At 53.6% G+C, this 27,057-nt stretch overlaps 1 protein-coding gene across 1 annotated transcript; it reads left to right on the top strand.

Moving 5' to 3' along the window:
• The first annotated feature begins 937 nt into the window (after positions 1 to 937).
• Positions 938 to 26,459, top strand: LOC115077985 (arrestin red cell-like). Its single transcript, XM_029580491.1, is given in 17 exon segments — positions 938 to 1,171; positions 11,080 to 11,110; positions 13,903 to 13,963; positions 14,500 to 14,544; positions 14,664 to 14,860; positions 14,955 to 15,014; positions 15,274 to 15,381; positions 19,504 to 19,540; positions 19,543 to 19,570; positions 19,817 to 19,952; positions 20,238 to 20,322; positions 21,669 to 21,741; positions 22,396 to 22,533; positions 22,685 to 22,768; positions 22,993 to 23,069; positions 24,010 to 24,064; positions 24,468 to 26,459. Coding segments are annotated over 17 exon segments (1,335 nt in total). The 5' UTR covers positions 938 to 1,148; the 3' UTR covers positions 24,565 to 26,459.
• Positions 26,460 to 27,057: the final 598 nt, after the last annotated feature.

Here is a 27,057-nt window from a genome sequence, read left to right as displayed (position 1 = left end):
TAGAGAAAAGAGGTATGTCTGTGTGTGTGTGGGGTCTGCTTATAGAAGACACAAATGGCTGGCGGGGCAGACCGTGGAGAGCTTTAAACTTCAACCACCAGGCAATTGGAAGTAAGTGAAGGCTAGTTAGAGTCGGAGAAATATGGTCACACGTACTGGTACCTGAGATGCGACACACATGCTGTTTACAACATTACAGCCTCACAGTGGGATTTTTCTGGCATTTATGCATAAAATGTAGTCTGGTTCTTGAAAGGAGCTCTAGCCCTTTTGCCAGGATGAGTGAGAAAGGATGTGTAAGGAACAGATGCATCTGGATATGAGGGCCATGGCAGAGGTAGGGCCGGTAGCCCCAGGCGGGGTTCACCATCGGGCCCAAGCCAACCCGGCAAAGTCTGATCTAGTTTTGTATCTTTGGATTTGTAGTGCCTGCCTTTCCTGCAAAAAAAAAGTGATACTACACATCCCATGGATGCTATGAGGCAAAACCAGAACTGGATCAGCCGGACAGAGCTGACCTAGGTCAGGGGTTTGTGCCGGCACAGAGGGTGCCCACTTCACCCAGGTCAACCTGAAGAAGCTGAAGCAGGCCTGATTTTTGCCTCTAGGAACTACATCTCCCTGCATACAGCGGGGCAACCCCAGGCCTAGGTCTGCCTGTTCGGGCCGGCGGGGCGCTGAGATTTCTTTTTTTTTTTTTCCCGGGTGGGGGGGGGGGGTGTATGGAGGGGATGCCCCTGCCACCCCTCTGCCTTGCTGTAAAGGAGCTGTGACGTCAAAGCCCGGGCAGTCTGTCACCGCGCGCGTGACGTCACAAAGCAGCCCTGCCGGGCGCCGGGGAGCGGGGGGCCGCGCCCCCCCGCCCCTTTCCTCCAGCGCCGCGCTGACGTCGGGGCCCCGCCCCTCCGCCCATTGGCCGCGGCGCGCGCTGTGATTGGTCGCCGGCTCCGCCAGTCAGAGGCCGGGCTGGGGATGGCTAGAGTTGTAACTGCTCCGTAGTCCCCCCCCCACTTGTCGTTTCCGCGCTCGGCGGCTCGCGAGCGGAGGCCTCGGGAACATCGGCGGCGGAGGTGGGGGGGGCGGGGCCCGGCCTAGTCAATCAGCGGCCGCCGGCCCGGTGCGGCGCGTGCGCGGAGGAGGCCAGCGCCATGGGGGACAAGGCGGGAACCCGGTAAGGTTGTGCGGTCATAGTGGGATATGCCCCGGCGGGAGGGGAGCCATGGGTGGTGCCGCCGCCGCCGGGGTTCTCCAGGGGGTCCGGGACAGGCCCTGCACGGTGACCCCCCCCCCCCCCTCTCCGAGGGGCACTGCCTGGACCCTGGGGCACCTAGCGAGCCGCTGCCTGCACTGCCCCTGGTGCTGCCTGGACCCTGGGGCACCTAGCGAGCCGCTGCCTGCACTGCCCCTGGTGCTGCCCGGACAGTTAGTTTTATCTGTTCGCCTCCTCCTCCTCCTCGCACGCTGTCGCTCTCGTTAAATCGGTGCGCTCAGCAGAGGGGTTGCAGAGCTCAGGCGGGCGGGAAGTGACAGCTGCGTGTTTTGGGAATGTCACATGGGGGGGGGGGGGGTATTATGGCACCGGCTGCGCTGGACTCCTCTGGGTGCACCTCTGGGCCCCACATCTGGATGGTTCTCTCCAGGCCCACTGTCTTGTTTTAGTGACTTTGGCAGCAGGCAGGATCAGCGGCCCCAAACTTTTATTCTTCTGTTTTGAGCCCTCTTTGAGCTGTGTCACAGGCCCTGGAAGAGACTTAAAACCCGAGTGGATTGCCCACTGGGAGCACCTTCCTGTTGGCCCTGGCACCCTGGAGCACTTCAGGCCGGGGCAGTTCAGGCAGGACCCAGCCCCTCCCGTTCCCCTGCACTTCCCGTTCTTCTCTCTGGTCTCTTGATTTCCTGCTCCCTGCACAGAGGGGAGGGGAGGGGTGGCACATTTCCAGATGAGTTTGTATGTCAGTATTTGCCTGCTTTCTGCCTGCACAGTGACTTGGTCTGCAGTAGCATGTGTTCCAGCACCCCTGCGACTTGCACCCACCTGTGCCCACGGACGTGTATGTTCTTGGGCGTAGGGTACACCCCGGCCATGGTTTCTGTATAAGCTCATACCTCATGTTTACGTGCATGTGTTTCTGTACCTCATTCTATTTCTGTGCTTGTTTTGCTGCACTAATTTGCTTGTTTGCCTTCCATTGCGCAGCTGGTTATTTTGATGCTAGTTCCAATGCCTGAGGCTCACGGTTTATATCTATCACTTTTCTTCTGAGCCTGGGACAGGTTGTAACCTCCCAAGGGGAAGTTAGAGGAAGGAGAGGCGTTGCTCGCTGTACCAGACTGGTAGGCAATGGTATGGTAGCGGAGGGGGAAGAGCTGCCACCCCTTTGGGTTTTCTGTGGCGGTAGGCATCATTTGCCCTGGAAGTTTAGGGGATACCTTGCCTCTCCCCACTGCCCTCCCCTGCAGCTCTAGTCTGTGGAGTCAAATGTTTAGCCCCAGCTGGGGTTACTCCCTGCTGCACACTATAAGTCCCGGCCCCAAATGGCATTACCCACTCCAGAAGCCCCCGTTACTGAACTCAGGTGGGGTGGGAGGGGACACAGAGAGTCACCCTTAACGGCAATCACTTGCACAAGAAGCCTGGGTGTGGAAGACTGGTATACGTGGGACATGGATACCTCCAGAGCCAAGCGCTGCGCGTGACCATGTGCTGGAAATGGGTGTGTATTCATACCCTGCGCTGTGAGTGTGGATCGGTGTCAGCGTGGTGGAAATGGGGAGTGTGTGTATTCTTTGTACTGGGGGACTTGGGGGCATGGGGTGTTCATATGCATGGCGTATATTGGTGTAAGCGTGGTGGGAATGGGCGTGCTTGTACTCCATGCAGGCCGGAAACTTCCCGGGGGCCAGGCAAGCTGGGGGGCCTAAAATTCAGAAGAGTCAAAATCTAAAATACAAAAAGCAAACAGTTCTAGAAAACCAAATTATAAAATAGAGAAAAAGGCAACAGAAGAACACTCCCCCCTCCCCCAAACATAACCACGAATGAAAAAGCAAGGAAAAAGTAAAAAATGTATCTCTGGCTCCTAAAAATGTTTGACCTTAAGTTTTCTAAATATATGAGCCCCACTACCACCACCATACAACTTCATAATATCCGTTTGCGAGAGTTTGTTGGGAATGGGTGCATGGGTATGCTCCGTGCACGTTTCGGTCTGAGCGTGTCAGGATGGGACATGGTGTACATTGAAGCACGTTTCCTCAGCAGAGATGTGCACACATCAGCTCGCAGGGAGTGGGGCCTTCCGTTTTGTTTTTTTCGTGCTTGACGGCAGTTACTTTGTAAGAGAAAATTTCGGAAGTGGTTAATGTGCGCTTATTTAGCTGGCTGTTTTTTCCTCTGGGCCTCTCCGCACTGTCTGTGCTGACCGATGTGCAGGAAGTAGCAAAGAACTTGTGACTTGTAGGTTGGCTTCTTGGGGGGGCTTCAGAGGGTGGAATCCCTCCCTGTGCTTCCTGCAGTGGGTCTGCAGCTTGGCGCTGCAGCTCCCAGCCACGTTTGTTCCTCTGAGGTGGCTGTATTTCGTGACTAGGGCATGACGTGGGAGCTTGAGTGCACAGCAGGTCTCCTGGTATTCAGGCCCTGAGCATATACTCGGGTCTGATCCTTCACATTGGCCCCCTCCTTCCTCCCCCCCCCCCCCTCCCCATGAAGCGTGAACCCTGGTGCCATCACCCCACACGTGGCTGGCTGGTGGCTGCTGGCCTTATGTCCTGACATGTGCTGCAAAACCATCACAACATTGTTTTTTTTTAACCCCCAAAATTAAATTGCTGTTAAAGTAGAAGCATAAAATACTGCTGTAGCGGAATGTGTTAATATGGCCCCTTGCCTGAGGGGGCAGTGTGATGGCTTGTGAAGCTCTCCCTTATCGTGTCCTGGTGCCAGCTTACATGACAGGGCTGGGAGACAGATGCCCGTCATCTATGTGTGTGTTTGCTTGGGCCCATACTCGGCATCCGAGCCACTGCCCAGCATCTTGTCCCTCTCTCGCCTCGGCCCATACAATCTCTGCTCAATGCATTCCCTCCCCATCACCACCATCCTCCCTATCGAAATCACATGCCCAGAGGCTGGTCCCTGGACGCCCAGCTCTCAGGTACTGTCATGGAGGGAAGCTCTCAGGCCTGTTTGTGTGTTCCCAGGTGTGAGCGTGTATATGTGTCTGCGTTTCCACAGATGTTTGTTTCTGGATGTGCACTAGGATTGAGCACTGACAGCCTGGTGTCCCCCCCCCCCCGTGCCTGGGATTCTGAGATTTCCGCCTATTCTCCGGGTGCTTCCTTCCTTGCAGAGTCAGGAGCAGCAGATGGGCAGGAAAAAGGGAGGGGATGAGTGGAGAGGCTGTGTATCTCCCCCCCCATCAGAGAACTGCCCTGCACAGCCCTTCTCCCGCTGCTAATTGTATTCAGCTCTCATAAGGGAGTCGTCCTGCACAGGCTGTCTGTGTACTCCTGCTATCGGGCTCTTATCAAGGAGTCATCCTGCACAGCCTCTCTGTGTACTCCTGCTGTCGGGCTCTTATCGAGGAGTCATCCTGCACAGCTTCTCTCTGTGTACTCCTGCTGTCGGGCTCTTATCGAGGAGTCCTCCTGCACAGCCTCTCTGTGTACTCCTGCTGATGGGCTCTTATCGAGGAGTCATCCTGCACAGCCTCTCTGTGTACTGCTGCTGATGGGCTCTTATCGAGGAGTCATCCTGCACAGCCTCTCTGTGTACTGCTGCTGATGGGCTCTTATCGAGGAGTCATCCTGCACAGCCTCTCTGTGTACTGCTGCTGATGGGCTCTTATCGAGGAGTCATCCTGCACAGCCTCTCTGTGTACTCCTGCTGTCGGGCTCTTATCGAGGAGTCCTCCTGCACAGCCTCTCTGTGTACTCCTGCTGTCGGGCTCTTATCGAGGAGTCCTCATGCACAGCCTCTCTGTGTACTCCTGCTGTCGGGCTCTTATCGAGGAGTCATCCTGCACAGCCTCTCTGTGTACTCCTGCTGTCGGGCTCTTATCGAGGAGTCATCCTGCACAGCCTCTCTGTGTACTCCTGCTGACGGGCTCTTATCGAGGAGGAGTCCTGCACAGCCTCTCTCTGTGTACTCCTGCTGTCGGGCTCTTATCGAGGAGTCATCCTGCACAGCCTCTCTCTACTCCTCCTCCATTGGGCTCTCCCTGTCAGGGCTCAGAACCAGAGCCTTCATTTGCAACTCCCTGAGGTGTTTTCCCCTCTAAAAAAAAAAAGTTTTAATAACACCACCCACCACCTCCTAATGTGCCTAATCTGATCATTGGCCTAATGGTCCCGGGCCAGGGGGACGTGCACCAGGAGGACTGCGACTGGGACCTGTTAATGACAGACTCTGAACCTGGCCATAGGGTATTGACCTTAAGCGATGACCACAGAAGGGGTGGGGGGGGGAGGGAGCGCTGCCTACACACGGTACATAGTCAGTCTTGAGTGGTGGAAGACCTAACTGGGTGATCGCCCCTGGGACCTTCTGCCTTGCTAGCAAGCCACCGGGTTAGCCCCAACTCCTGATCTTGCTCTTATCAGGGAGCCATCATTCTGGGCCTTTGCTTTCACACTGATTCCCCTGCCCCTTACCGCACACAGATGGCCTGTTGGGGGGGGGCAGCCCTAAACCCTCAGACTAAGGAATGTCCAGGGGCAAGGTGTGGTCACTCGTCTGTGCAGAGCGGAGCTAATCTGGCAACTTCTAGATCTTAACTTCCTCTTCCTCTTCCTGCTCCTTCTCCTCCCCCTCCCCCAGCCAGCACACACTGAGGGCTGGAGGCAAGACTGTGCTCCTGGCACAGGGCCTCTTCAGCTGCCCAGACACTGAGAGATTTGCATGGGTGTGTACAGCTGACATGCGAGGGATAGGGAAGAGGGCTGTCTGTCTCTGTCTGTCCGTTCATCCACCCTCGCCCCACCCTGCATCCAGTCCAAGAGCAGATCTAGAAAAACGAATGGTGCTCTAAGGCTGAGAAGCAAATGGCTCCCGCCGCCCGCAGAAACATTCAAATCCGATGAATAGTAGCATTCAGATCGCTTGCATGAGTCTGTACATAAGAACATAAGAAAATGCCATACTGGGTCAGACCAAGGGTTCATCAAGCCCAGCATCCTGTTTCCAACAGTGGCCAATCCAGGCCATAAGAACCTGGCAAGTACCCAGGTAATCCAGGCACGGTTAAAATACAGGCGGTCAGAGGCACCCTCTGCCTGTGCCCTTCCTCATTGGTACCCAACACACTCAAAGAGTTGGCTGCACATTAAATTTGTGGCCTCAGGACGACCTGGTTGGGATTGCTGCAGGGGGCAGAGTTCATACCCCTGGATGGGGGCTAGCAGGCCATCATGCAACGACAACACTTAGTGGCTGGATTTGGGGCTCATGAGTGCAGGTTTCTGGAAGGAGGTCCGGTGCACCCCCCATCTCCTTCCCCAGTCTAGGACTGCAAAGATTGGACTTAGAAGAGTATAGAAGGGGGGGAGGGAGAATCTCCCTGTCTTGTAGAGAGTGAATGGTCATGGCCTCAAATCCCAGCCACGGGCCTGAGCTGAACCAGAGCTCCAAAGGAGCGGGAGGTGACTGCAGGGGTACAAAAAACGAGTCAAACCTGTGCCCAACACGCTCGCTGTTCGGGGCACAATAAACCTGTATCCTCCCCATTCACTGATGTCTCCTGCAACGCAACTTGAGTGCACCTAAAACACCAGGAGCTCGACGCATGGCCACTCGTGTAATACGCGCTCGTGGCAGAGAGCAGGGCGCACAGGCTATGCGGACGGACGGCTGGAGAGGGGATGCTATTGAAGGTGGGAAGTGGAAGCCATCCTGTTTTTACTGGTACCCGTTCCACGCCTATCCTCTCTGAGCTCAAGAGGTGGTGAGGACAAACGCAGCAAATGATTTCAAAGGGGCAATAGCGTACGCACTGCGGATGCCTAGAGGCTGGAAACGAAGGAAGGGCTGCATGGCAGTGACCTGCACGGAGCGGCAGTTACCACCCTGAGCACATTGCTGTCGTTACTATGGGATGCTTTTATGCTGTAAACGAGCGGAAAGTCTCGCTCTTTTAAAAGCCCCTCTTACCGCTTTTCTAGGGCACCCGGGGGTGTAGAAATCTGTTTTAGATAAATCTTACCCTTTGTCGTTTAAACTTAGCTGTTGATGAACACATCCGTTGTAATCTGGAAAATTGGTCAACAGGATGCCCGCATTTTAAGGGCGGAAGACGAAAGCTTTGAAAGCGTAGCCACCACAATATAGAGTAATATTTCGAAACTGTACCTTCTTTAGTAATACATACGTCTGAAAGAGAGAGATACTCCAATGGTCATAATTTATAGAGAAAGGTAGGGAGACATTCTGTGAATTCAGCCGTTCGTGAAAACTTGGAGCTGACCGACAGAGCCTAACCAAATTGAAAAAATCAAAAAGCCGTCTGTCTCCACTCCAAGAACGAACATTATGAAACACCGGAGAGGAATAAATAATCTCCTCTTCAAACTTTGAAACACGTAGCCGCGTCCGGCGTCAAGAGGAGAGCCCATGCCAACCCCATGGGTCTGTAACTGAAACACAAAACAATTCTCTTACAGCGCCGGGGCAGCTAAATCATAAATACCACGAGAAAGGGATGTGGTGAGGTGCCGGTCTCTTATCTAGCACGGGTGGAACAGTATCTGTTGCCGGTGCGTTGTGGCCCATTGGTGGAGAGAGAAGCTCTACGTCTGGGAGTCGTCAGAAGAGGCACATGAGAAATGTCAGAGCTGTCATTCAGCTTCGGGATCTTGAATGGCAGATTATAAAAATAATAAACTCCGGCGCTGAGGCTTCTGTTGTGCTGGAAAAGTATATAAACCATTATTAGCTGGGTAGAGCTGAAAAGCCACCGTTCTGTCCCTTGGGAATTGGGTCCTGCCAGGTATCTGTGACTCTGTCAGGGACAGCATGCTGTGCTCGATGGAGCTTGGTCTGACTGGGCACGCCCTGTATAAGCCATGTTTTTTTAATATATGTCTGGGGAGAGATTGGTGCATTGCGGTATGTACAGATGGCTGGAGGGGGAATTTGCAGTGTATATGGCTCTAGGGAGAAGTAAGTGCAGTGTATGTGGGGGAAAACTGTGCTGTATATATGTCTGGGGAGAGCTTGGTGTGCGCGCGGGATACTGCAGTGTTTACGCCTGGGGGAGAGATTGTTGTGCGCAAAATACCACCTGGCGCCAGCCGGCTTGAATATGCCCACAGTGACCCCCCCTCTGCCCGCCCGCCATCGAGGGAGCAGGAGCGAGGCAGCGACGCCGGAGGAGCGAGTGGCCGGCTCTCACACCGGCGGGGCAGGCGAGCGTGAGGAGCGCTCCTCCTCCCCCCTGCCAGAGAGAGGAAACACCAACACCGGCACCAGCGGCGTGAGCCCGCCCACAGTGACCACCCCTCTGCCCGCCCGCCCGCCATCGAGGGAGCAGGAGCGAGGCAGTGACGCTGAAGGAGCGAGTGGCCGGATCTCACACCGGCGGGGCAGGCGAGCGTGAGGAGCGCTCCTCCTCCTCCCTGCCAGAGAGAGGAAACGCCAACACTGGCACCAGCGGCGTGAGCCCGCCCACAGTGACTGCCCCTCTGCCCGCCCGCCATCGAGGGAGCAGGAGCGAGGCAGCGATGCCGGAGAAGCGAGTGGCTGGATCTGACACCGGCGGGGCAGGTGAGCGTGAGGAATGCACCTCCTCCCCCCTGCCAGAGAGAGGAAACGCCAACACTGGCACCAGCGGCGTGAGCCCGCCCACAGTGACTGCCTCTCTGCCCGCCCGCCATCGAGGGAGCAGGAGCGAGGCAGCGATGCCGGAGGAGCGAGTGGCTGGATCTGACACCGGCGGGGCAGGTGAGCGTGAGGAATGCACCTCCTCCCCCCTGCCAGAGAGAGGAAACGCCAACACTGGCACCAGCGGCGTGAGCCTGCCCACAGTGACTGCCCCTCTGCCCGCCCGCCATCCAGGGAGCAGGAGCGCCAGCGGAGCCTGCCCCTTTGTGTGCGCCTGAAGTAAGCAAATTCTAAATTCAGCCATAACCAAGTTCCATTATAAAACGGAGCCGGTCCACATCATTGAAACAATCACCAGAGAGCCTCAAAACACAAGCGATTTCTTCCAGCCTAATGTTAACTCTCCTATTACTAAATATTCAATCACTATCCAAAAAAAAAAAAATCCCACGATGCACCTTCTAGAGGAACTAAATCCTGCATATTCTGCATTACCGAAATATGGCTGAAACGGTGATAATGTCTTCCTAAACCAAATTGATAACCCAACCTATGATGTCTTTCACTTCCCTAGACACAAACAAAAAGGTGGGGGGGTCTCTTAATAATATGCAAAAAGGAACTTAAACTTTAACCCTATAAAATTGAGAGAAACCCGCCCAACCAGGTTTCAATACTAAAATCTCCACTTCCAAATCTTGGTTTGATCTGTAGCCCACCCAGAACACTCGCCTATAATCGTAATCTTCACTAAAGTGTTTCCAGCTCCAGAATCATCTTTAACCTAAATCGACAGCGCGTTAAATTTTTCTAGATGCTACGGAAGCCGTGGGTTGGTCACAATTTGTATCCAACCCCACCCCTAATGCCGGACACATCCTTGGCCTAATTTTCGCCAGTCGCAAGAACTGTGTAATCAGTTCTTCTCGCAAAATATTGCCATGGTCTGAACACCAGCTAATAAAGGCAGAAATAACTCCTCTCACCACCCAAGAAAGAAGCTCACGTAACAATCGATCCTTATCTTACAGGAAAAAAGATAGAACCTGAAACACTCAAAAGAAGCTATTAAGCGTAAAATAACTGAGTTTGATCACAATAATGCCTAGCCGGCCCTGTGCTACAAGGCGTTGACAACAATGAATCCTATATCCTGGTACGGATAGATTTACCAGCGGCATGCGACACAGTCGACCATACCCTACTATGCCACCAGCTAAGAGAGACTGGAATAGACGGAAATGTTAACAAATGGCTCTCATCCTTCCTAAAACATAGGACATTCCAAGTCAATTTCGGATACCTTCCCAATCCATACAGGCATCTCCCAAGGTTCAGCACTCTCGGCCACACTCCTCGGCAGCTATGTGCGCATTTCTAGCAAATCTAGGACTCACAATTATCCCATTCAACTAAACATTAAAAAAACCCAAAAAACTGCGTCATCTCTCTCAACGTACATGGAGACCATACAACCAAAACCTTCTCAGCTGAAGCTAGCTCTAAACCCCCCAAGAAACGGAAATCGTGTGGTTAAGGAGAGAGAACACGGTAAACAAACCACCAACCCTAGACCTAGGAAGCACTAATATTACTCCCTCAGATCAAGTACGAGACCTTGGAATTCAGATCGAGAACGTCACTACGGAAAAGCACATAAGCAAATTTTAATCCAAACCGGGTACGCCAAGCTGAGAATATTACATCGACTGAAACCTTTAACAATACAGGACTTCCAAACTGTCTTAAAAACACTTTTATATTTTCAGACTTGGACTGCTGCAAGTCCCTTTTTAGTAGGCCTGCCCACAAGTCTACTGAAACCGCCTCAGCTACTCCAAAATGCCTCTGCAAGACTCTTACTAGGGACCAGGAGATTTGAAAACATCACCCCTTCATGTGGATAACTGCCACATGAGTACCAGAGATATAATGTTAGTGGAGCGACAATAAAGCATGAATGATCTGAAGTGCATTGTTAGTAGAATTGGAGCTTGTATTTAATGTATGACTATGAACTAGATTATATAGTAGATATAGAATATGTATCATTAAGAACTGTGTGTACGCTGTGGCGTTCAACTAGAAGGCGATCGTTGACCATGAATGTGGATACCGTAAACCGTTGGGATCTTCTTGTGGAGCGACTGTATCTAGAAAGCCTAAATAAAGAATAAAATAGGAATTTTGTGGTGCGGGGGTATCTGGGGAGTGTTGCTTTACCCCCCTCCCCTTCTTAGAATTATTCTCTCTGTGTTTTACAGGGTTTTCAAGAAATCCAGTCCAAACTGCAAGGTGAGTGTCGTCCCGTCCCCCCCGTTCGCATTCTGCACCCCGCCCTTCCACTCGCTGCCTGAGGGGGTGCACCTGACCCTCCCTTTCCCATCGCATCGCTTGGCGAGTGGCTTATCCGGGGTGCGTGCCCCTGTCCCCGTGATACGTATGGCCCCCTCCCCCCCCACCCGACCAGAAAACGACTTGATGAGCTGGGAAGGAGCCGGAAGGGAAGAGGGTTCTTGTAATTTGGGATGAGGAATGGATGCGGGAGGGGCAAAATGTGGATGGACGCAAGGCCCCGAGTGACATTAATTCTGGGAAGTGAGATGGGACCTGTACGGTGAGTGGGGGGGTGGGTGGGTGGGTTGTGGAGAACAGAACAGAGGGCACGGGGGAGGGGAAGGTGCTGATGCCTCTAAGGCCTTGTTAGGAGCCCCTGAAGTCCCTCCTAAATAAAACACGTTGAAGCCTGACACCGTCCCTTATTTACCAAGAGAACTGGGTGGCGGGGGGCCGTCTCTGTGGACGGGCACGGTCTCGCTTGTTGGCCAGGAGCCCTGGGTGGCCAGGTGCCATCTCCCTTGGCGGTTGGGAGCAGTTTCTCCAGGGGTGGGTCACTTTCTGTTTGACAGCTGAGCAGTGACATCAGGCGGCTGTAAGTTTGAAGTTTTGGAACTTCTGTCTGTCAAAGGGAAGTTCGTGGGAGACCATCATGAAGTGCCTTACGATGCTCTGCCCCCTCCCCCCCCTTCCTGTCTGGCTGCTGGGTGGGGGGATCTGGGGCCTTTCCTGGATCTGGTGTGGGGTCCGAGCCCTAGTCCGTGTTCGATCGTCAACGGGTTAAGCAGGTTGGGAGTGTGTGTGTGTGTGTGTGTGTGTGTGTGTGTGTGTGTGTGTGTGTGTGTGTATGTCAACAGGTTAAGCAGGTTGGGAGTGTGTGTGTGTGTGTCAACGGGTTAAGCAGGTTGGGAGTGTGAGTGTGTGACTGAGTGTGTGTGTGTGTGTCAACGGGTTAAGCAGGTTGGGAGTGTGTGTGTGTGTGTGTGTCAACGGGTTAAGTAGGTTGGGAGTGTGTGTGTGTGTCAACGGGTTAAGCAGGTTGGGTGTGTGTCAACGGGTTAAGCAGGTTGGGAGTGTGTGTGTGTGTGTGTGTGACTGAGTGTGTGTGTGTCAACGGGTTAAGCAGGTTGGGAGTGTGTGTGTCAACGGGTTAAGCAGGTTGGGTGTGTGTCAACGGGTGAAGCAGGTTGGGAGTGTGTGTGTGTGTCAACGGGTTAAGCAGGTTGGGAGTGTGTGTGTGTGTGTGTCAACGGGTTAAGCAGGTTGGGAGTGTGTGTGTGTGTGTCAACGGGTTAAGCAGGTTGGGTGTGTGTCAACGGGTTAAGCAGGTTGGGAGTGTGTGTGTGTGTGTGTGACTGAGTGTGTGTGTGTGTGTCAACGGGTTAAGCAGGTTGGGTGTGTGTCAACGGGTTAAGCAGGTTGGGAGTGTGTGTGTGTATGTGTGTCAACGGGTTAAGCAGGTTGGGAGTGTGTGTGTGTGTGTGTGTCAACGGGTTAAGCAGGTTGGGAGTGTGTGTGTGTGTGTGGTGTGTGTGTGTGTGTGTCTTCCAGTGAGGTGTCTGTTTGTGCTCTTCTGCTCCTGCTCCTTCTGATTGCTAAGTTTCGGCCTCCTGGGTCCTGGCAGCTCATCTGGTTGGTAATGTAAAAAAAAAAAAAAAATCCCCAGGTGGCGGTGAAACCTGAGGCAACGGGGAAGGAGGAGGAGGAGGAGGATGGGTAGGTGCGACTCGGGTGTCGGTAAACAGGATGCTGTAATCACACACACATTATTATGTTTGCGAGGGGGAGAGGATATGGGTTATGGGGCCCTGCCGCCGCGGCTTTGAGAGAGGCGGGGGCGTCTCGGGGTTTACTGCCCTGACCTGACTGCCAGCAGAGGGGGGGAGGTGCGGGTACGGAAAGACTCGGAAGCTGGCTGCGTGCTCACCCGCGCTCCATGGCATGGACGCACTGGAACTGGACAGGATTCGCTGTGACATTCCCCAGGGGCTCCTGGTCTTCAAAAAACAACTGAGGAATGTGGTAACGCTTTGAAGCCTGGGATTGTTTGCTGATGGGGGGGGGAGCGTCGTGCGCCTCCTGCGTAGATGTTACCGCATGGAGCTGCATTGGTGCTGCTGCCTGAATCTCGGATGGGCTGGGAGTGGGGTCAGGGGGGGGGGTGTGGTAAGAGTGTCCTGCAGGCAGTTCAGCTCGTATGGTGAACACCTGGGGGAGACCCTGGGGCGGGCTGGAAGGGCCAGGTGACCCTCGGTTTAAGGGCCTGAGGATGGCTGGAGGGCTTCCTGGTCCCTCAATAGTTCAGAAGTCTCTTTTGGGTGAGGGCCTGGGGATGGGTGGCCCCTTGGTTTTGGGGTATTTTGTATGTGGATATTTTACTACAACAAAGAATTGTTTTTCTCTTTACAGTGCTCCTCCAGGTTTTTAAAACCCTTTTTTTTTTTTTTTTTAAATTTTTGTTTGGAACTGGAAGCTGTGGGACCTCTGAGGTTGTGGGTACTGGAGAGGGCTCGGCTCAGGAGCAGTGAGCGTGGGACCCCTCAGGCTGTAGGGAGGGCTCGGCTGGGGGCAGGAGGCTGTGTAGTATTGTGGAGGGCTCAGCCTGGTACCTTTAGGTTTTCTCTCTTTCCCTGCATCTTTGGGTTTGCCTGGTTCGTTTCTTCTTTCAGCTCATCCTGTTGTCTCTCTTGTCTCGCCTCTCTCTGTCTGACTTCTGACTCTCTTACTGCTCTTTTTTTTTCCCCCCCTAGCTGACTGTATACCTGGGGAAACGAGATTTTGTGGATCATCTGGACCGAGTAGATCCCGTCGGTGAGTAGCAAATGGGTGGAGCTCGCCAAGGGAAGATTCGAGGCCTTAACTTGGTTCTGGGACCAGGTCAGAGGAAGGCCGCTCGGTGGGGGGAGCGAGATGTGGGGATGGACACTCACTTCCCCCGCCGGGCCGAGCCGGGTGTTTGCCTGGGCCGGCGGGTTCTGGCTTCTCGACTCCGGCCCTACTGACGCAGAAGCCTGCACCTCATCCTGCGTCTGGAGGCCTGAATCGAGTTCCCACCGGACGTGGCCTGCAGCCTGGGCCTTTTAGTGTGTGTGTGTGGCGCGAGCGCGCGTGTGTGTGGCGCGAGCGCGCGTGTGTGTGGCGCGCGCGCGCGTGTGTGTGGCGCGCGCGCGCGCGCGTGTGTGGCGCAGGCCGGCCCTCTTTGCGTCCCACGTGGAACAATCCGGGAAAACTGCTTCCCTGCATCTTAGCTCCGGCGTGAGGTAGAGCTCCACTTCCTGCGCTGTGCCTCTGCTGTGCTTCAGACGGTCATTAACGGGGGGGCTCTCTTCTGGGTTTTTACTTTGTAGACGGCGTGGTTCTGGTGGATCCCGATTACCTAAAAGACAGGAAAGGTAAGAGGCTGCCTCGCTCTGCCCCGTGTGTTGAGAGTTGGATCCACCTCCCCCCTCCCTGCCGTGGCGCTGACCCCGCGTGCCGATGTTTCCTTCTCCGCTTTTTTTTTTTTTTTTAGTTTACGTGACCTTGACCTGCGCCTTCCGCTACGGCCGGGAGGATCTGGATGTGCTGGGTCTCTCTTTCCGGAAGGACCTCTTCATTTCCACCTTCCAGGCCTTCCCACCCCTCCCCGAGGAGAAGAAGCCGCTGACCCGGCTCCAGGAGCGCCTGATCAAGAAGCTCGGGGAGAACGCGCATCCGTTCTTCTTCATGGTATGGGCGGGGATTTGTGCGGGTGAGGGATTTGAACCCGTCTCTTTCCCTCTCACCCTAACCTGTTTGTTTTTTTTTTTTTTTGGTGTTTTAGATTCCGCAGAACTTGCCGTGTTCGGTCACTCTGCAGCCTGGCCCCGAGGATACCGGAAAGGTAGACAATCCCCCCTCCCCCCGCCCGCCCCTCACAGGATGGGCAGACAGCACCTGTTATAATGTGACACGGGGATCCTGCCCCTGCAGCCCTCCCCCACCTGTTACAGGAGAGGCAGAGACGCGGCACACATTATAACTAAGGGCTTCTGGGTTTGGGTGTCTGTAAAGTTTATACATTTAGCTGTTTTATTTTTGCCAGCTAATTAGGGATTCTTTGGGGGTACGAAAAAACCGGTGTTTTATCTGTGTTTTCACAGCGCAGGTACTGTTGTTCGATGCCTTTTCCGGTTGAATCAAATTACATTTGTGCAGCTGAGGATTCCGTTAGCGTGGAAAAGGCAGAAAAGGAAAGCAGAGGATCCAGGGTAGGCAAAGGAGGGGTGAGAGAGTACTAGGAGAAAGTGGTATTTTTTATCTAATTAGCACCTGTTTTATTATTTTTTTTTAATTTTTTTGCATCAGGGGTGTGATTTATTGGGGTTTATCGGTCAAAACCTAAAATCAACAGGTAAGGAAGGTTTTTCCCCTTCTAATTTCCTTTCCATTGGTCCTGCTTCAGCAGTCCAGGCAATACCTGCGGGTTGTTCCCCCCCCCCCCCCCCCGACCAGCAGATGGAGGCAGAGAACACTCACCCCCCCCCCCCCCCCCTCAGTGGTAGTTGCCGTGGTCGGGAGCTCTGCAGCTCGGTATCGATCCACCACAAACCTGAAGGGGGGTAGGGAGAGAGAACAAGAGAGACAAAAGGGATAAGGCCAAAGGGAACAATCTGTCTAAGCACATCTGGTTTTTTTTAAATCCTAGCCTTCCCCCCCCCCCTTTTCAAAGTCTGCCTAATCTCCCCTAGGACTGGGACCTAGTAAGCTGGACGTGCTCTGCTGGCCGGAGCCAGTGGCCTGGCCCCAAATTCTGACAAATCCGAATCCGTCCTTGAACTGCTGCACCACCGGGACTCGCCGTCTGCTGGAAACAGGAAATACTGGACTTTTCCAGAGCTGTACCACCTCCTAAAGTAGTGGCAATGATGTCACAAGAACTTAAGAACATGCCATACTGGGTCAGACCGAGGGTCCATCAAGCCCAGTATCCTGTTCCCAACAGTGGCCAATCCAGGCCATAAGAACCTGGCAAGTACCCAAACATTAAATAGATCCCAGGCTACTATTGCTTATTAATTACCGTCATGGGGGAATAAAACGGTGTTCTCCGCCTCCATCTGCTAGCAGAGGGAAACCACCGACCTGGACTGGTGCAGCTGGGCGACGTGGAAGCGCGAATTAGACCATGACAGGGAGATCCTGCCTCGGCAGCCTCTTCCTAATGAACCAAACCCTCCTTCGCCTGTTCTCTTACGCTCCCAGAAGCAGTCAGGACAGGCACAGGGAGCAGATTAGACCAGCAGCACAGGCCCAGGAGTTGATGTCACTTCCGCTGGGGTGGATAGCCACAGCAGAGCCTCCGTCAGAGCCCAGGAAGCCTCCTGCCTCTCATCCTTCCTTCCCAAACTCTGTCGTCCCGCTCCACAGAGCGCTAGAGGATGGAGAAAGGGTAGTCGGTAGATGGTGGCATCTGGCACGCGGATCCCTACCTCTTGCTACTGCTGTGTCCGTGTCCCGTTGGGTCCGAATGGCGAAGGGAGTTGTCGAAGCAGAAATATCCTTTCAGAGGTCTTTTTTTTTTCTATTTGCTCTCAAAACAGCCAGGACCATCCTGCCCATTTAGCTGTTTGGGTTTTTTTTCATCAGCAGTGATGTATGGATGAGGCCTTTAAATCTTTCCCTTTCCCTGTATTACCCAGGTCAATCCAGACTCCTGCGTTTTGCCTCCCTGCCAGCAGATGGAGACAGAGAAAGTTTTATTGGCACTGCACATAACCCAGTGTGACACCTGCCCAGCTCCTCAGTATTTCTCTGACTCCAGCAGACTCTTTCGTGTCCCTGCAAGGTAGTGTTGCAGCGGGAGCCTGGCCCGCCCTGTCGCTCCTTGCATAGGAGGGCGCTTAACGAGGTTTTACGGGGCGTGGGCCAGAATTACTCAGGATCAGTGGGGCCCTCAGCGTCGTCGGAGACGGCTGTGCGTTGGAATTTGCATGTCCCGTCCGAGATTTGTTTCTGGTTTCCCCTTGCGGATCGTTGGTCAAACGACTCGCAGTGCGGGACAAGCCGAACCACTTGCGGCTGCTAGGGGCGGAGACCTAGTCCCTTCGGCAACCAGCTAGGTACGGGAAGGTATTCCATTTACTTCGTCGTCCCGAAAATGGGCACCTTTCGCCCAATCCTGGACTTGAAAAAGGTGCTCGAAGTACGGGGGGCTAAGAATTTGCATCCTCTGGTACGGAGAATTTGTCCACCTTGGAATCGCAATCTTGTTCTCAGGGGCTTGTGTGAGGCGCCCTTTGAACCGATCAGAAAAGCAGCTCTTAAGGATTTGACTCTTAAGGTGGTTTTCCTGGTGGCTATATGTTCGGCAAGGAGAGCATCCGAATTGCAGGTTCCCTGTAAGTACCCGGATCAGTCCAGAATCCTGGGTTTTGCCTCCCCTCCAGCAGATGGAGACAGAGAGAAGTTTTGACCGACTCTGCCCTATATCCTGAGGCGCCACCTACAGTCTGTCAGTATTTCTCTGTCTCCAGCAGATGGTGGAGGTGCAAAACCTACAGTCTGTACTTGTTACTTAGTGTAAAAAAAACCCCCAAACTTATCTGGTAAGAACCAATTTTCCTTTTTGTCTTGCCGGGCAGGATCCATTCCTTCAGATTACCGACTCGGGGTTGCCTTGCATATACGGTACCTTCCTTTTTACTGAAGGTGGTTTTGGCTTTTCCCGTGAATCAAACGGTGGCGCTTCCAGCTTTTCCAGAGATGGATGCCTCCGCTCCTCACATGAGGGAGCTTACAAATTGTCTGATGTTCGCAGGGCGTCGCTGAGATGTCTCAAGGTTGCTAATGACTTTAGGAGGTCAGATCAGCTCTTTGTTTTGTTGAGCGGTCCAAGAAGAGGATTTCAGACATCTAAGGCTACTACCCTGTTTCCCCGAAAATAAGACAGTGTCTTATATTAATTTTTGCTACCAAAGAGGCACTAGGCCTTATTTTCAGGGGATGTCTTATTTTTCCATGAAGAAGAATTCACATATATTGTTGAACAAAAAAATGAACATTTATTATATTCTGAATAGTTGTCTGGTTATGCTGGTTTATGATGACAACTAACTGAATCCTGCAGGGTAAAAAAATCACAGCTGCATGCTCTGGTGTTCTGTGCGACAGGCATGCTCCCAAATAAAAACTTTGCTAGGTCTTACTTTCGGGGGAGGTCTTATATTTAGCAATTCAGCAAAACCTCTACTAGGTCTTATTTTCGGGGGATGTCTTATTTTCAGGGAAACAGGGTATTGCGCGGTGGCCCAAAGAGGCCAGTGGGTTGACTTGCGTGTCTAAGGGTCGTCTGGTTCTGGAAGGTTTGCGTGCTCATTCTACATGCTCTCAGGCGGCCTCATGGGTGGAGGCTCAGCTAGTTTTTCCGGAGGAGAATTGCAGAGCAGTGACGTGGACGTTGCTACGTACTTTTTGCAAGGCACTATCATCTGGATGTGGGGGACGCAGGGTCTCCATCTTTTGGCGAGAGTGTTCAGCGAGCGGGACTCTCCAGGTCCCACCCAGGGTAGGGAGCTTTGCTACATCCCAGGAGTCTGGACTGATCCGGGTACGTACAGGGAAAGGAAAATTGGTTCTTACCTGCTAATTTTCATTCTTGTAGTACCACAGAGCAGTCCAGGACCCACCCGATCTGTTGAGGGGAAGAGTCGTCCGCGTATTCTATTTTCTTGGTTAAGGAAAGGCAGATTTGTTTAAAAAAAAAAAAAAAAAAAAAGGTTTATTGGTTGCTGAGGAGCTGAGGTGGCACCCGGGGTTATGTACAGTGTCAATAAACTTTGTCTCCATCTGCTGGCGGGGAGGCAAAACCCAGGAGTCTGGCCTGATCTGTGGTACTAAAGGATTGAAAATTAGCAGGTAAGAACCCATTTTCCTTTATTCAGGGCAGGGGGGAGGAGAGTGGGGGCAGTAGGGAAGAGTCCAAATTTGTGCTTATGGATGATGCTGATTATTTATTTACTTATTTTAGTGTCGATCCCGCTGGTTCTGACCGCTGAGAGAGCGTAATGGATAGGCTGTTGATACTGAGGGTTATTCCTCTTCCGTGACACCAGGGTATTGGGGGTTTGGAGAGATCCTGGGAGAGTTTCGAGGGCAGGTAGAAACGCGCCCTCCCCAGCCCCCCTGCACACATTTTAACCACAGCATCTTACCCTGTGTTTAAAGGGCGATTTTGTCTCTGCTCAGTTGGGCACATCTGCCGTCTCCCTCCCCCCTATGGCTCTCATCCAGTCTTAATTATACCTGATTTGTTTGCCCCCTTACAACCCTGTTTTTTGTTGTTTCTTTTTTTAATTAAAAAAAAAAATAATAATTTTTTTTTTCTACTGTAGGCATGTGGCGTGGATTTTGAGATCCGGGCGTTCTGTGCCAAACCCTGGAAGAAAAGATACACAAAAGGCAAGTCCCGCCGCGGCGTGGGAGCCGCGTCCCTGCGCCGCGCTCGGCCACCGGGCGGATTGCTGCCCGTCAGCCCTGGAGGCCGGGTCCTGCGAGCCCGTCGGGTGGCGGCTGCCGGATGTTTCCCCATTCTCGTGCAGGGATGGGGGCTGGCTTCCGGGCAGGGCTGACGTGGGGGGGCTGCTGGGGAGGAGAGGGCCTTATTTAATTATTTATTCCCCCCTCCCCCCCAAACCTTTTGGCCAGGAACTCCGTGCGCCTCGTAATCCGGAAGGTCCAATATGCGCCCGAGAAGCCAGGCCCCCAGCCAATGGCGGAGACAACGCGCCACTTCCTCATGTCCGACCGCTCTCTGCATCTGGAAGCTTCGCTGGACAAGGAGGTGAGGCCCGGCGTGACCCAATTTGGGGGGGGGGGGGGGCGCGCCAGGGTGGACCCAGAAGTGCGACTGCATTACAAGGAGGTGGGTGGTGGCTTGGTTCAGGGAACGTATAGCGCGTGCGTTATGCGCGTTGTCAACTTTCAAGAGTTTTACTTGAAGACGTCAAGGGGTTGGAAAGATCGAGGCTGAAGCAGGCAGCAAAGGGAAGGCCTCCCCGAGTGGTGCAGAGAGACTGCGGCCTCCGGCCTCCTCTGCCTTCTCGTGACCTCTTCCCATCTCTTCCAGCTCTACTACCACGGGGAGCCCATCAGCGTCAACGTGCACGTGACCAACAATTCCACAAAGACCGTGAAGAAAATGAAGATCTCAGGTTAGAGGGGCAGAGTCTTTTTTTTTTTTTTTTTCTTTTTCACAGCCCGGTGTTACTAGTCCAAGCCATGTGTGTAACGCAGGCAACCAACTAGGGACACACAAGAATGAAGGATGACACGTGACCTTCTCTCCTATAAACACAAATCAGCCAACAAAAAAAGAAACAGCAAATACAAAAAGCAATAATGACTTAAAAGATTTACAAAATATTTTTCAACAAGTTTAATCAGTAATAAAATACTAAGTATGCTTACATCATATACAGAACTATACAAGAGTGTACACAACTACACACAAATTGTAGAAAAACGCTATAATGATGCTGGATATCCACCACCCCCGATCTCAAGCTTTAAAACTCTCTCTCTCTCTCTCTCTCTCTCTCTCTCTCACCAACCCCAATGACAAAACACAAAACAAAACATTTTTATAAAGAAGGAGCCGAGCCGAGATCATCATAATTTCCAGTCATAACTTCCTCATCAAATATTAGAAAATATCTTCAATAAGTGAGCGCAGTTCTCCCACGACTGGTGACTCCCCATCAGAACCTCTTCCGTCCTCCTCCTCCTCTAACATTCCCGACAATTCTTTCTTTCACCCTCTAGCATAAGGGCTGCTTCAGGGGGAGCTTGTTAGACATTAAATCGCTTCTCATACCATAGGTACCACATTCGAACACTTCACATACTGTCGTTATTAATCTAGCATCGGTGTTCAGCAATGACATTTAATCACGTAAGTGTGATTGATCGTTGTTGATTAAACTTGTTGAAAAATCTTTTGTAAGTCATTGTTTTTTTTTGCATTTATTGTTTTGTTTTTTGTTGGGTGATTTCATGTGTGTAAGGCAGCAGGGAGAAGGGGAGGGGAGGCCCTGGGTGTACTATCCCTTCCTTCGCTGTGTGATAGACCAGAGATCACGCTGTGTATGAGTGGGCATGGGGACGCACCCTTGGCCTGTCTGCATTAAGTTAGCAAGTAGCACATTTAAGACTAATCGGAGAAAATTCTTTTTCACTCAATGCACAATAAATCTCTGGAATTTGTTGCCAGAGGATGTGGTTAGTGCAGTTAGTGTAGCTGGGTTCAAAAAAGGTTTGGATAAGTTCTTGGAGGAGAAGTCCATTAACTGCTATTAATCAAGTTGACTTAGGGAATAGCCACTGCTATTAATTGCATCAGTAGCATGGGATCTTCTTAGTGTTTGGGTAATTGCCAGGTTCTTGTGGCCTGGTTTGACCTCTGTTGGAAACAGGATGCTGGGCTTGATGGACCCTCGGTCTGACCCAGCATGGCATGTTCTTATGTTCTTAAGTTCCCTCTTTGTCTTCTCTCTTGCAGTGCGCCAGTATGCTGATATTTGCTTGTTTAGCACGGCCCAGTATAAGTGTCCTGTTGCCCAGTTAGATCAAGAGTGAGTACCTGGGTGTCCGTCTGTCTCGCCTCTGCCTTGGCAGACGCCGGGAACTCTCTCCCCTCCCAGCAGGAGCCTCTGTCTCTGCTCTCTCTTTCCCGTTCTGACACCCTCTGTGCCCTCCTGTCTCCCTGTAACACTCTTAACTCTCTCTCTCTCTGTGCAGCGGTTATTACGTGACGTTAACCCGGAAAGACCTGTTTAGAAGTTTCTAATCCCCGGCTCTGCCACCCACCGTCTGTGGCTCGGGGGGGGGGGGGGAGGGGCCTGGGTTAATCTACGGCCCTGTCGCAGGCTTCCCGCGCGTGGCGAGTCTCCGGGACTGTACCCGCCCCCCCTCCCAGACCTCGTGCCGTGCCGGGCTCCCCTGACGCAAGAGGCGACTTGTACACCTGCGGTACAGATTGTGGTACTGGGGCGGGGGCAGTCTTTCTGTCGCGTGACTGCTGGAAACTGCTTGTGGTCACCGCCTCACGGCTTTGTCCGTTCAAGCAAAGATCTTCTTCTCAAAGAGCAAAACGGTTTAAGCCAAAAGGGACGTTCCTCTGTGACCCGAGAGTCTCCGCGGGGGAGGGGGTGGATCTGACGGAGTCGTCTTTCTCGCCTCTTGAGGAGGTCTTAGTTCTCTTCCGTTTCTCTCTCTCTCTCTGCCAGTGACCAGGTGTCTGCCAGTTCCACTTTCTGTAAAGTTTACACCTTGACGCCCCTTCTGACCAACAACCGCGAGAAGCGAGGTCTGGCGCTGGACGGGAAACTGAAGCACGAAGACACCAACCTCGCCTCCAGCACCATGTACGTATCGGGTCCGAGGGGTGAGGCGGCTGATATCCACGGGGGGGGGTTGGGGGGGGGGGGAGATGTCACCCAGCCTCTGTCTTCAGTAGGGGGGGTGCAGGTGGGGTATGGATTTTTCCGCCGCTCTTACCGTGTTCCTGCGTTTCAGAGTTAAAGAAGGAGCCAACAAGGAAGTGTTGGGTATTCTGGTTTCGTACCGAGTCAAGGTGAAGCTGGTTGTGTCCCGCGGAGGGTGAGCAGATAACCTCTCTCTCTCTCTCATATCTCCCGTCCCGTGACCTCTGCTTCCTGCTGTCCTGCCTGGCTCTTTAGCCTCATCACCTTATCTCTTCCCACCGCCGTGTGTGTGTCGCGCGCTCCTCTCTGGCCCCCTCATATTGTCTGTCTCTGCTGTGTGCGTGTGTGTCTCTCTCTATGAAGTTTTGAACTCTCCTATCCTTTTGTTTCCACTCCTAGGGATGTGTCTGTGGAGCTGCCGTTTGTTTTAATGCACCCCAAACCCGTTGAGCATCCAGTTTTCCGGCCTCAGTCAGGTAAGAGGTTAGGCATGGCGGTGGGGAGAGCGGCTTCAGAAGGTGACACGAGAGCAGAATTGCGCTGAGAAACGCGGGAGCGTAAGGTTCCTCCAGTCTGCCCCCGTTTTTCATTCCTGGGGCGGTGCCATGGGCTTCAATTGATCTCTGGGCCTTCCTGCCACTTTTTAAGAGTTGAAGGCCCCTCTGTGCATATCCAGGCCTTGTTGGTGGATACGTTTAATCCTATCGGAACCAAACTGTGCTGAGATTTCGTTTGCCTGAATTTTGTTACCATTGCGGCCCTCGACGGGTTTCCATGGGGGGTGGGGGCCTTCTATGCGTGCACCTCCCTTTCCATGAAGATGAATTTTCTAATGTTTCAGTGTCTTCTCCTCCTTAAGAGGCCTCCTGTTGTCAACTGTTCTAGAACGGTTTCCACAAAAAAAAAAAAAAAGTGCTGCTTGTGCATTATTTTTTACCTTTTGAGATATTTGAATGCCTTCATCCTGTCCAGCCCCGTCCTTCCACCTGTCCTGGACTGTAGATTATGCATATGTAGGTCCATTTCAGTCTGATCTCGTAAGGCTCTAGGTAGCCCTTCCCTGGTCCCATCTCTATCCTTCTAGTGGTACCACCTCCAGAACAGGACACGCTGCTCCCCCAGGTGAGATCTCCCCCCAGTGCTTTGTGCAGAGGCATCTTTTTGTTTTATATTCCCCTTCTGCTTATCCCGCTCTCTGGGCTCCTCAGCGTGCCGCTCTTTGACCCGCTCCTCTTTTGTTTGCGAGCCCCGAGGAGTAAGGAATCGGTGGGGCGGGCTCCTCTGCTCTTCCGTTCTGTGTTTTGTGCGGCACCCGCGCCGCGTTGGCGGAACTGAAAGATCACCGCCCCCTTATTTTTTTTTTTGATGCTCTCGGAGCCCCGTTCATGCCCCGGCTCTCGTCTCTGTCTCTTCCAGCTCTTCCAGAGATGGACGCGCCCGTCGATACAAACCTGATAGAGTTTGAGAGCAAGTAAGAGAGAGTTTTCGGTTTATTTCTGTGCGTGTTCCCGCGCCCTTGGTGGCGTACGTTTTGTCCGTAAATGAGATGGGGCGCACCCCCCTCCCCCCCCCGACTGGGTAAGGTGGAAAAAATGTTAATGTTTCCTCATCCCGAGGTCTTGTCCCCGCAGGCGATCCTGGGGCCCTCATCCTTCACGCGGTGCCGGGGGGGGCCCCTACGGGAACAAGGCCTTCAGGAGGTGCCCGGGGGAGGGGGGGCCCTTATTGCTAGGGCCCAGACCGTTGTTCTTGCGGGGGAGAGAAGGGGGGGTGTAGGTGTACGAGAAGGAGGGCGGGGACGATGTGGTGGTTTTCCCCCCCCCCCCCCCCCCCCCCCCCCTAAGTGAATCCCCTTTTCTCTTGCCTTCACGCAGCTTTGGTCAGGACGACGACATCGTCTTCGAGGACTTTGCTCGGCTCAGGCTGAAGGGCTTGAAGGACGAGAAGGACGACGAGGAAGCTTTCTGCTAGTGATGCAGGGAGGGCGGCGAAAGGGGGAGAGCTGGAAGCTTGTGGGGGGGGTGCGGGACCCACCCCCGTGGCCAAGTGCGGTCTTCGGCCCCTCCCCCTCCCACGTAACCGCGATCTGTGGCCGGCGAGACAACACGCAGAACGATTTTGTACATTTTGTGTCTGGTGTATCTTTTTAGAGCAATTTATAGACTATAACACGAGGGGGGGGGGGACGGGACGGGACTTTAAGATGCCGAAAAGGAAGAATCAGGATTGTAGGATTTGGTTTGACGTAGCGGATGATGTGGCTGTATTTCTGTGTATTCCTGTCGTGCGTAACACTGTGTAACTGCTGTACTGAGGGGGGGGGGAGGGGGGCGCGGAGCACGCCAGGGACGCGTGAAGGAGGAAGATTCCGTGGCAATTTCAGCCGAGCTCCTCCGTTTTTTGTTTTTTTTTATTTTATTTTTTTATCTTCAGCTACCAGTGTTTGTGTTTTTTTTTAATGCGCGTTCGACGTGAGAGATGGTTAGAAGACCCCCCCCACCACCCCTCGCCGCCCTGTGATTTCTACCCTTCCTTTTCTGTGACCTCGTGCGGCTGGAGCTGCTTCCTGTGAGGGGGGAGTTGTAAAACTTTCACGAAGGGAACGTCGGGCCCGTGTCTTGCGGTGTTTAAGGGATCGGGAGGTCCTTCTGTGATCGGCAGCAGTCCTGCCGCCTCCCCACCCCTCCCAGGACGGTTTCCTCCGTAATTGTAGGCCGAGATGTGTACGGGGGACCCCCGGGCCGGCCTGCGTATCCGCCCCGCCCTCGTGTCCCTGGCAACCGCTCTCTGGAGGGGGGGGGGGGGGGGCGCGTTTGCTCCCGTCCGCGTCTGGGGAGCCGCGCGGGTGGTTCGGGCCTTCCTCTCCGCGCGGCAGCAGCTTCCAGGGCAGGCGCTGGCTTTGCTCCGGACGCATTTCTCATACACACCCCCCCTTCTTTCCTTGGTTTCGTGGTGGTTGGCGCGAGGCTGCCGGCAGGGGGGGGGCGGTGGGGGGGGGAGAGAGGCCTCTGTTTCCCAGAACCTGTTGGGGTGGGCAGATTTTTGGTGGCGCGCAGGCCACGGCGCGGCTCCCTTCCTGGGTTCCCTTCGGCCCGGGATGGTGGCTTGCTGGCGGGTCGAGTTGACGGAGGTGTCCACGAGACGCGGTGACGTATAAGGAAGGCGGCTCCTTCCAGCCAACGACTTGACCCAAGGATTGTAAGAGATGAAGAAAAAAAAAATCTGCAGTTGTGGGTGAGATGTGGAGGGGGGGGGGGGGGTCATGACTAAGCCTTAGCTCCTGCAGGACTGCATTTGGGCCACGGGGGTGGGAGGGAGAAAGGTGGATTTGAGGAATAGGTTGAGGAGAGCGGGTTTCTTCTGTTGACATTTTAAAACCCCTCCACCCCCTCCTCCCCAACCCCCATTTCAGGCTTTTTAGTGGCAATGAAGCTGCAAAGAACAAACTTGCTCGGATCCTCTCAGTTGGGCACCTGTGGGTTGGGGTGGTTTTTTTTTTTTTGTTTTGTTTCTTTAAACGTGGGGTAATTGCAAGACTGCCCCCCCCCCCCCCACCCCCACCCCCAAAAAAAAAAAAGTCTCCAGAAGGGATGAGAGTGGAAGAAAACCTGATAGCGGGATCTGCCCCAGTTGCCTGCAGCGGGTTGGGTGCGTCCTGATCTTTGCAGATTTTGGCTTTCACCAGCAGGAAGGAAGAATGCGAGATACGGGGGCGGGGGTGGGGGCAGGAACTGCTTTCTCCGCTCCGTGATCGGTCTGAGGATGTACATTTAGCAGGGCACACTTAAAATTTTGCTTTGACAGTTTTAACATTTTTTTAGACTTAAAAAAAAAAAAAATGCGTGGGGGGGGGCCGTCTTAACGTGTGCGTAAGCTTTAGCTGGCCGGAGAATCTGATCTTCAGACGGCCAGAGACGGAAGATTCCCCCCTACCCACATCACTGCCATCGGCTGTGGACCCGGTGTTCTCTTAAAGGTGAAAATGTCGCAGTCAAGATCCTAACGCCTCGTGCGACCAGAAACCGCGGCTGCGTCAGGCCCCCCCCCAGCCTGCTCCCGTGGGTCGCTGTCGCGGGCAATGCCGCTTGGACGGTGGGGGGAGGGCGACGCAGGCCCGACCGGACGCTTAAGGGGACGGTCGTCTTGGAAGCGGACGACCGCGGACGGCCCGCGGAGCTGAGAGGAAACGCGGCGGCGCTGCGCGAGGCTCCTCCTCGGGACTGCCGGCGGTGACGGGAAAGGGAACTGTGCTTTCTTGCCCCTGCGACAGCACGACGGGCCTCAGGGGCCGGCTAAAATGTGGGCGTCCTGCCCCGAAGCAGAGGTGAGCACGGTGGAAGGAAAATGCCGGCCCACGGTGAGGGTAAAGCCAAGGCCCTGTGAGAATTTTGCTTTCAGCCCTAAGAGAGGTGCATTAAGGTGAAAGCGACAGCAGTGTTTGCACGTTTCGGTCTCCGTGTCTGT

The sequence above is a fragment of the Rhinatrema bivittatum genome, chromosome 16 (assembly GCF_901001135.1).
Source record: "Rhinatrema bivittatum chromosome 16, aRhiBiv1.1, whole genome shotgun sequence".
Lineage (NCBI taxonomy): Eukaryota > Metazoa > Chordata > Amphibia > Gymnophiona > Rhinatrematidae > Rhinatrema > Rhinatrema bivittatum.
Note: the sequence above shows the minus strand (reverse complement) of the source record. Positions and strands in the feature narration are given on the sequence as shown.